This window comes from Tachysurus vachellii, chromosome 1 (assembly GCF_030014155.1).
Source record: "Tachysurus vachellii isolate PV-2020 chromosome 1, HZAU_Pvac_v1, whole genome shotgun sequence".
Classification (NCBI taxonomy): Eukaryota; Metazoa; Chordata; class Actinopteri; order Siluriformes; family Bagridae; genus Tachysurus; species Tachysurus vachellii.
This window is the reverse complement of record NC_083460.1, coordinates 34,270,685-34,281,455: the sequence shown is the minus strand read 5'-3', so window position 1 is coordinate 34,281,455 and position 10,771 is coordinate 34,270,685. Positions and strand designations below refer to the sequence as shown.

The 10,771-nt window shown below is 39.6% G+C and overlaps 1 protein-coding gene across 2 annotated transcripts in view; it reads left to right on the top strand.

Moving 5' to 3' along the window:
• Positions 1-3,203: 3,203 nt before the first annotated feature.
• Positions 3,204-10,771, top strand: part of adamts17 (ADAM metallopeptidase with thrombospondin type 1 motif, 17) — a 136,893-nt gene continuing 129,325 nt past the window's right edge. For both annotated transcript variants that reach the window (XM_060884164.1, XM_060884156.1), the window contains exons 1-2: positions 3,204-3,315; positions 6,759-7,102. In XM_060884164.1, the coding sequence (XP_060740147.1) occupies positions 3,243-3,315; positions 6,759-7,102 (417 nt within the window). In that variant the 5' untranslated portion in view covers positions 3,204-3,242. The remainder of the gene's footprint in view (positions 3,316-6,758; positions 7,103-10,771) is intronic.

Below are 10,771 nucleotides of genomic sequence, written 5' to 3'. Positions count from 1 at the left end.
TGCCAGTCAGCCTACAGCTAATGTATTTGGGCAATGGGAAGAAACCCCTTAATTACAGGGAGAGCATGCAAACTCAATGCTTACAGAGCAGAGGCAGGAATCAAAGCCCCATCCCTGAAGGTGTGAGGCAAAAGCCTAGAAATCATATTTAAAAATGTTTAATTCTTTGATTTATATTTATTCAGCTGCAGCTTTATCCCAGGAAATATATTATGGTTAAAAGTTAAGGAACCCATGTGAACATCGAGACAATCCCACTCCATACAGACAAACTGTGAACTAGCAAAACTATGATAAAAATGGCACACCTTGCTGCCCATTTAATATTTCATTACATGTGATTTATCACTGGGGAAGAGATGGTGGATAAGATTCAGTAACAGTGGCCAGAAGATTGAGTTTTAATTTCAAAAACCCTCTGCTGGGCCTCAACTGCTGAAACTCGGACCAAAAAGTGTGTCAGTTGACCTCTAGAGGGAGCAATTTACCACAATAAAGGTAAAACCGATGGGGAAGGGAAACTGATTCTTAGATTAAGGTTGTTCCAAAGATAAGCTGTTTGTAGTTGATGGCTATTAGGTGTCTGCTTCCAAAATGTGGCCTATTCAGAAATTGTTTGTGTGGAACTATTTCATTTAGAGACTTTCATCAACAACAAAAAAAAAATAACAGCATGGAGACGTTGAAGTGAAAAGAGAAGGATCCTTAGAAGGACTATGATGGACACCTGAAAGTCAACACTGGCTGTGGAGTAAATTGTAAGGCAAACATCACTAATGGATCAAGACATTTGCGTGGTTTCCGGTTTACAACTAAACGTTTTTGCACTCTCCAATTTGATGGCTATAAATATGTCATATAAAACCCTTCATAAAGTGTTATTGTGCATGATGCCCTACCATAAGCATGATGCCTTTAGGATTGGTTATAAGACGTTCCCTTGAATCATTTTACTCTTGTACCATCAAGCTCATTTTCATATTAGGTTTTGATGTGTCTGTCTGATAAACCTTCTGTGAGTGTGTTACATGGACAGGCCTCTTATTTACTGTGATTCAGAATATCACTGTGGCAGATGAACTCTCAAGCTGGACACTTCTGCCAAGCTGCTCTCTTATAATGGCCAGCTCAGTCATGCCAGCTGCTTTGCTGGCTCTCAGAGGTAGCTAAAGGTCTTGCTGGCAGCCCCGCCAATTAAAAAAGAGAAATCAGAGCACTTCAAACCAGATTAATCCCTCCTTGACCCTCTCTGTTCTTGTTCTGTTCTTGGATCCACCACCAGTTTCCCAATAGGATGCTGGAGAATAATGTTCCCCCAAAAATCTGATCTCTGAAAGACTAAAACAATTTAGAAGCTGAGAGATATATTGTCATTTTTTTATGGGGTAAACAACTTAAATGAAGGTCCTTCAGGTCTCAGCATGGTGCAAAATCACATCCCTAACTCTTTTCATGTTTTGAATCCCATGTACATGTTCAGTCACACCTCAGGGTTCTTAGTGCACCACATGATTTCAGCTAAAAAAACAGATAGTCAGGGACAAAAATGAACTTCAGATGGTTGGGCCCCATTGGTTAGAAGCCTTGATAATTCAAAATGCTGATTCTGTTGGCACTACAATATATTATCCTGGTACTTTAGATTTTTTTGGGTTGTTTTTGCTTCCAGAGGTTTTCAAATGATGTCATAAAATTAGCTGATGTGTTGAATTGCGTGTGTTACACTCACTAAATGTGATAAAATGGTCTTCAGGTCTAAGAAGGAATGATGGCATGGTATGTATAATTGCAGGTGGTATTTCACCACGTCTATATTTAATTCAAGACATCGAATAGCAATGCTGTCATTTCATTGCGGTTTTACAGCCTTGTTCTTTTGATTTTACTCTCATTGGAACTGTAATCTGCACGTTTGCATGTGAACGCAAAGTTCTTTGGAGTGGGGTCAGAAAGGGATTAGTCCTGTTTTGAATGGCTTTGATTTCTCTTTTTTTATATTCACTTGCACAGCTGCCAAGGAGACCTGGCAGCTGCCGTGACTGAGCTGGCCATGATAAGAGAGCAGCTTGGCAGAACCGCCCAGGTTGAGAGTACTTGATAGCTAGTGATTTGACATGACTTGACAGATGAGCAATGGCAATGAGATGCTGCTGTCCATTCATGTTAATGATTTTTTCATTTATTAATATTGTGTAATAGTAATATAGTATTAATTTCATCTTATTTCCTGTTTTTGTCTTCTCAGACCTCAAGAGTTCAGTCACTTCATCACCATTAGCTGGACAGATGCATGTATACTAAAAACAGACATACTGTATATATGCATGTATACTAAAAACAGACATACTGTATATATGCATGTATACTAAAAACAGACATACTGTATATATGCATGTATACTAAAAACAGATATACTGTGTAGTCATACAGTATATGCTTTTATTTTTGACATTTATATTGTACTCAAATGACTTACATGTCAATTTGATCATACAAATAAGAAAGTATTATGTCTCGTTCACGTGACATTAACATTGTTTAAATACAGTGGGGAAAATGAGAGTGCAATTTCTTTGTGAAATCACAGTGCCACTGATGGATGTGTGAATTTCACTGACAATAATTGCAGAGCAACAGACGAGCTACATACAGATGCTTTTCAACCATTATAGGTTGTGTATATTTGGTGTTATTGACAGTGATGGTCATGTATACAACACCCCTTGTACACTTTTTTTCCCCACTGAAAAGATTTGAATGAAGAAGTAGATAGCGATCGAACTGTAGCCCGTTTGGATGCTCTGCACAGTTTATCAGCTCACTTCTACCTGTCCATCATTGGAAAACAACCATAGGACTATTCTCAAGATTGGCAAGAATCATTTCCTTTATATGTGCGTGAATAATAAAAATGTACGTATGAAAGTTTTGGACTCTTAAAAGATCCTTACTTAAGAGAAAAATGCTGAACAAGCCTCCTTTAGTGGATGAAAACATCTGCTTTCACTACCTGCTCTGTATCTGCAGCGTGGAAACCACGTGTACCCGTTTTGCCCACCGCTGTGAGTGATCGCGCGATTGTCCAATCACATTCCAGGAATCTGTTTGCATAAATATCGACGGCCAATCCGGTACCGGTGGGCGTGTCTTCCCCTTCGGTTTTGTCCGCTTGCTCCGGCGATTCATTTCTCCCGAAACTTTGCCCCACTTCTGCTCACTTTGCTCTCGCTTCTCCGGCAGTGATGCGTAGCTACAGCGCTCCTCCGCTTCTGCTGCCCCTTTTCCTTCTTTCTGTTGGACTGAAGGCAACAGTAGGTAAGAACGTAGCCACTGTGTTTCTTTGCAATTTCGCTAACGGCTTTGCTGCAGAAGTTCAGATTTGCTGGAGCACTTTGTGCAGCACTCTTCTAATGCAATGCTTCTGCATGGACAGACATCTTCCTTTCTATTCTAACATCAAGCCAGGATGTATTCATAAAGTGCATTGTTCAGAAAGTACTTTTATGCCTGTATTGCAGAAGCAGAACTATTTGTATCACTTCAATTCCTATTGCCTCTATAAAAACTGGATGTTGCTTCTATAATAATAATAATAATAATAATAATAATAATAATAATAATCCTGCTGCCCCATAATCACTGCTGCAGCCTGTATATTAATCCTCTCCAGTCTTCCCCTTACTAACTCCTATTGCCTCTATAATAAACAGTTCTCTCTATACTCTTACTGTCTCTATACTCTTTACTTGTCTCTTTAATAATCCCCCACAGGTTCACTCATATTGCCTCTAGATTCAATTCTACTGCCTCAGTAATTATACCTTTCCTGCTCCTTCTGTGCTCATGCCTACTGCCCTACACTCCCTGCTTCTGCTCTCTAATAATCCTGTACACATCCCACTCTACCTGCATGGAATCCTTCTGCCTCAACAATCACACCTTTCTGCTACCTCTTGGCTCAATCCTATTGCCCACTATTCTAATAATCCACCACAGACCCCTCTCTACTGACTCATGTTGCCTCTATATTCACTTCTACTGCCTCTATACTCACACCTACTTCCTCAGTAATAATGATACCCTCCTGATCTTTAAGCTCACTCTTAATGCCCTGTACTCACTGATTCTGCCTCCTACTGCCCTTTACTAACTTCTACTGTATGTATATTAAACCCCTCCTGCCTCCTTTTACTCAGCCCAATTGTCTATATAAAAAAATGTCCATCTGTTCCCGCTATATTCCTGCTATTCCTAAAATAATGTCTTCCTGCTCCCGCTTAACTCAGTCTTACTACAATATACTCTCCTCTACTGCTATCTGATAATCCTTCAAAGGCCAATCTCTAGTCATTCATGTTGGCTTTATATTCCTCCTACTGCCTCAATAATAATGCCTCTGATTATTCGAATTGCCTCTGAAATAAAACCCTCCTGCTTATTTTTCACTCAGTCCTATTGAATTTAAAATAATCTTCTGCAACACTGTCGACTTGTTCATGTTGTCTCTATATTCACTCTTGCTGCCTCCATACAAACTACTACTGCCTCTACACTCATTGCCTCTACAATCATCTCTATATTTACTGCTGCTGCCTCTATAAAATTCTCCTCATGCCACCTCTTTACTTAATGCTGTTATTTTTATAATAATATTCCCAAGGCCCTTCTCTACACATATGCATTGCCAATAAATTCACTCCTACTACCTCTATAATAATCTACTTAGTACACTAAATGCACCTTCTGCCTCTATACTCACTCATACTGTCATTATAGTAGCCACCTCATGGTCCAACTACTTACTTCACACACCTTCCGTACTCACCTCTATTGCCCTATTAACGATTCATTCATACTTCACCTACACTGATACTCATCCTACTAACCCTATAAAAATCCATTTAATCTGTAATCACTCTCACTTCACCTCCCAGTTTTCTCCTCTGCTACATGTTTTATTGCTTTTATAGTAATCTACTACAATCCTTGTATATTCCTTCTGTGTTTGTAAACCATCATAATTATTATAATAATAATCCCTCTAAATTGTTTGCATAATAATCTTATATAATCTCAATACCGCCTATAAAAATCCACTCTTTTTGACCCTATATCCACTTCTACTACTTCTACAACCATCTCTTGTCTCACTATTCTCTCTTCTTTCTCTGTACTCTTAACCGAACATATATACTTTCCCTTCCCTCACTCCTATTGCCTCTATATTCATTCATACTGAATTTTATAATCCACTCATTTTGGCTTTATACGTACTTCCACTACCTTTATTATAACCCACCCCAGTTCCCACCATACGAATCTCTTCTCCCTGTTCTCAGTATTGTGGCATATATACTCAGTCCTTTTCTCTCTTTATTCACTCCAACAGAGTTTTAATAATCTACACCTTCACTCTTTTTCGACAGTCCACCCTTATGCTCTCTGTACTTATCTCTGCTCACTGTGTACTCATACTCTTCTCTATCAATAATAATAATACATTCCCACTACAGCCATACAATAGCAAGAGCTTTATGAAAAATGTGTTGCAAATAAGAAGCTATACACTTTGATAACCAATAATATCTGATGAATTACTTCAGCAGACACTTTTTAACAGGGCATTTTTAAACAGGATTTGACTAATTATAGGTAATTAAAAATTCTCAGACTCAAATAACCTGCATATAAACACAACTTACTTCATTTTTTTTTAACCTGACTATATAAAGAAGTAATACTGATTTTTTTTCCAGATACTACAGTATAAATGGTTCATAATCTGAAGTATCCTGAGTGGTGCATTGTTTAAGATCTGATCCTGGCTAAACTCAAGCTGTCCATAAGGGCATAACTGTACTGTAAGGTTTAGCACTTGTTCACACACTAGCACCTTACTGTGCTGAGTCAGTTCATTCTTCACTCAGAGTTCCACTATAAATGCAAGTAGTGGGTATATTGCCAACAACGGGGTATATAATAGAAGAAAACTAATAGAAGAAAAACGTATTTTCTTTATACTTGCATATCGGAAGCTAAGCTGAGATACTGCGTCAGCCATGACACCAAACCCCTGGAGCAGAGAGGATTAAGTGCCTTGCTTGAGGACCCAGCAGTGGCAGACTTGGCAATGCCAGGGCTTGAACTCACAAACCTTTGGATCAGTAGTAGCTGAGAGGATTAACCACTGAGAAACATTTCCATCATGTAGATCATATATTGTTGTTATAAATTAACAGTGAATTTTCAAGCCATTGTTACTACAGCCTCCACTTTGGTGCAGCATTTGAACTTCAGAGACAAAAATGTGCCCTATTTAGAAAGCAGCTGTCCTCTGATGTCCTTTATGCTTTTAAAGAAGTGTCCTTTTCTGGCTAGGCCAACACATACTTCTGTTCAAAGGATGTCAGCTGCAAGGAACTGGGAAAAGCCAAGCAAACAGAGCTATCCTTCTGGAGGAGAAATAATATTCATTAATGTTATTTACAGTTTTGTAATAATAAAAATATTGCAGTTATTGCAATATGAAAATGTATATATTAGGACATTTACATAGTATGTTAGCTATTACATTGTCATTACTGTTATTATTGAACAGGAACTACTTTTCTGTTAAGGAAACAGTGATAATGATCTATATAGAGGCTTCCCCAAGAGGGAAAACCCAATGGACTCAATAAAATTTAGGGTAGTGCTGTGTTTTGACATCTCAAAATGGTGCTGCCTTAAATTAAAGTCATTTTTTCGATCCTCCCTAGCACGCTCTGTAGAGTACGAGACGGACCTTGTAGTGCCCTCTGAGCTGCAGCAGGAGCAGGTGGAGCTGATTTGGGAAGCATCCCGGTGGAGCAGAGGGCGCAGAAAGCGTTCTGAGGACCCGCATGGCCACTTATTTGTGTCGCTGCCTGCCTTCAGCCAAGAACTTTACCTGGAGCTTCAGATGGACGAGGCGTTCCTTGCCAAGGACTTCATGGTGGAAGAAAGGAGTCGAGGAGAAAGCGTCCAGCGTGAACCAGATTTTAAAGGAAGGGTCTGTTTCTATACCGGCACTGTCTTCAATCACACTGACTCGTTTGCCTCTCTGGATACTTGCGGTGGCCTGGTGAGTGAAAAAGTCCTTTGCATTTCTGGATCTCCACATTGTGAGTACATTTCAGAGATCTTTTTTTTTTTTTGCTTGTAGAGGTTTTTAGTTATTGTGGTCATTAACAGTGTTATAATAATGAGTCCTCACTTCCTCACTCATATGCAGCATATCAGAAGATACAGGATGTTCATGCACGTGACTATGCGCAAAATAATGCAAAACTGTGAAGCACAGTAGATTTTAGCCTTTAGTCAAGTAATAAGGAACCTGGAACATATCTCAAGATTGAACAGCCTGAACTGTTGTAGCTAGTATTCCTCAAACAGAGGTTTTCAGCAAGTCAATATGGGGAAAAGAAAGCACACAGTACAACAGGTGAAGCATGCTAACAGGAAGATCGTACAAATTAGATTCAGTGTAGAACCCCAGATACACAAAGCCATGGCTTGATTTACAGAACTACTACTTACTAATTACTACAGTCTTCTTGATAACGTTTTTCTTTGGTGGGGGATATGAGTACCGTTTAGGACAAGGTGGGACTGTGTGATGCTTCTTATTTGACATGTAGAATACCTGGCTCACTTCCAGCTAAAACCAGTTCTGTGAATAGCTTTAACCGGCATCACGGCCGTCTGATGGCTGAATGGGATGAGTAGCACCGCTGTGACAGACTGTCACTCAGTTTTTGGCTGGGCCGTAAGGTCATACTCACACCCTCAGCCCCCTACTGCTTAGTCTGATTGCTGAGACACTAAACAACAGAGATAGAGAGAGTAAAAGTTGTGGATAGAATTTAAGTCTGCTTAAAATCTGCTCTGGAAGCATTCTTAGCTAGATGGTCTTCACCTCCCTGACTCTGCTCTCACTGTCTTGTCTAATTTCTTCTAACCCCTGCTTTACACTCCATATTGGGCCATTGCAATGCAGTCACACCAGATCATGCAGCAGTGACAAGCTTAGCTTTCTCTGCACGCTGTTTGCATTTTCCCTCACCATATAAGCTTCGTTAAGGCTGCACCTTTGGAAAATGAGGTCATTGTCGTAACAGATGTGCCAGACGGTAGAGTCTCAAGCTTTTCTGACACCTCTGTGTGGGTTGACGAGGAGCAGATCAGCTGGATGTTTTGACTTTTGCTTCCAAATGTAAATTGCTTCTTCCAGACCAGCAGGTATTTGGCAGACAGAAAAATGCAGGTAACTCTTAGGGATGTGTGTGGATGCTCGATTGACACCATTGATCCATCACAAGAGCACAATAATGCATGAACAGACATTAGGGCTATATGGATAACTGAGTTGTTAAATTCATTTAATGTATTAAAATCATGATCCTGATTTGTAGGACAATTCGATGAGAAAAAAGAGGATAAACAACGTTTGAAAACTGTGAGTAATTTTTTAAAAACACCTGTTTGTAGCAAGGACAACGTTTGATTCTTGTTTTCTCTTCTGAGGTTTTCTCCACGTCCTCCAATAACTCTGGTTTTCTACCCAAAGACATATTTAAAGACATGCACTGATCACACCCCCCTTCCCTGTCCAGAGTGTTCCCCACCTTATGCCTAGAGTTCCCTGAGAGAGACTCCCTAGGTTCCCCATGAACCTGTGTAGGAAGAGTGGTACAGAAAATGAATGGATAATTGGATATTAAATCCCAGTTACTAAACCAACAACAACTAAATGCATGAGATGAATGTTTAGGCAAATTGAGTTGCTTAAATCCAACCAGTGCCACATTATGCATAAAGCATGTTTATCCAGAACAATTGTAATGCTCTTCGTATTTCACCTATGTTATTTTCCTATGCGGTGCTTTCAGCAGAAGAACAGAACATTTGCCATGACTATTTATTTACCCAGCTGTTAATATTCCATTTAAATTTGGAAGAGCACAGTTCATTCTTCACAGATCAAATATGATTGTTTTATACTAAACTGCTATTATTTTAACTCATGATTTGGGCTAAGGGGGGCATGGTGGCTTAGTGGTTAGCACGTTCGCCTCACACCTCCAGGGTCGGGGTTCGATTCCCGCCTCCACCTTGTGTGTGTGGAGTTTGCATGTTCTCCCCGTGCCTCGGGGGTTTCCTCCGGGTACTCCGGTTTCCTCCCCTGGTCCAAAGACATGCATGGTAGGTTGATTGGCATCTCTGGAAAATTGTATCTAGTGTGTGATTGCGTGAGTGAATGAGTGTGTGTGTGTGTGCCCTGCGATGGGTTGGCACTCCGTCCAGGGTGTATCCTGCCTTGATGCTCAATGACGCCTGAGCTCCCCGTGACCCGAGGTAGTTCGGATAAGCGGTAGAAGATGAATGAATGAATGAATGAATGATTTGGGCTATTTTATTACAAATGATATAATTTATCTATAATAAATTGATATGATATAACTATAACTATGATATAACTATAGTTGTAATTCATTCATTCATTCATTCATTTTCTACCGCTTATCCGAACTACCTCGGGTCACGGGGAGCCTGTGCCTATCTCAGGCGTCATCGGGCATCAAGGCAGGATACACCCTGGACGGAGTGCCAACCCATCGCAGGGCATAGTTGTAATTATATAGGTACATATCCGTTCTCTTGACGTATCTTGATATGAGTTGAAACAAAGCTCATCATCAAGCTGAGTTTTTTTTTAAGGCAGCAGGTGAACTTTTGTGTTTAAGTTTTAGCATCTTGAAATTTTTTACAGAGTTCAAACGCTCCTTAAAAAATTGGACTAAGAATCATGAATGAGATTTCTTAATTCCTTAATTCCCCTAAATTTAACATATATTAACAATAGAGCAGTCCCAAATAATATCGTTTAATGTATTTTTTTGTGCAGCAAACCATAAATCCTGATGCTATATTCAAATGCGAATGAATTTAGGGCAAGTGTAATAGGATCTCTTCAATAAAATTAAATAATAAAATATGAATAATGATGAAACAAACAGGGATTGGATTACACCGGTGAGTGCTTGAGCCTTGTATTTAAGGCCAAAACATTTACATTCACAGCAGACGCCCTTATCCAGAAGACCACACACTCATCTCATTTATACGTCATTAACAGCTGAGGGTTCAGGGCCTTGTTCAAGGGACCAGCAGATTGATGGTCCTGGGATTCGAGCTCACAACCGTTTAATCAGTAGTCCAATGCTTTCTTTAAAATGGAAATGAATTCTCTGTGGTGTGCTGTATTCTCCATGTGATTCTTAGAAGGCAGGCCTCCTTAAAGGACTAGTTCTTTAAAATTAAATGTACACAATGCACCACTTCCCCCAAATGTAGAAAGACATGTATATACTGTATAAAGATTGCTTTTTCAGTTTGGCACTGTCCCTACAGTGTTGTTGAGTAAGGGAATTTTATAGCTGTGTTTTAGAAGATGCTGGAATCACTTTCACTCTCATGTAGATTTGGTGTCACTAACCCCAGACTAACACCAGGTGTGGCCCAGAAATTTACAGCAGCTGGGATTTGGCAGATCATCAGTTACAGATTTAGTTCATTTCTGTCTTTAAAAACAAGCAGGTGGTACAAAATTGTTGAGTTGGATGTGTCTTAACAATCATGAGGTCTACCTGCATTGGGGCGGAGCTTATTTTAATTAAAAATAAAAAAAAAATACTCATCATCTAAGCACAAAAACGTCTGTGAACTTGACACAAATCAGGATTAGCAATAA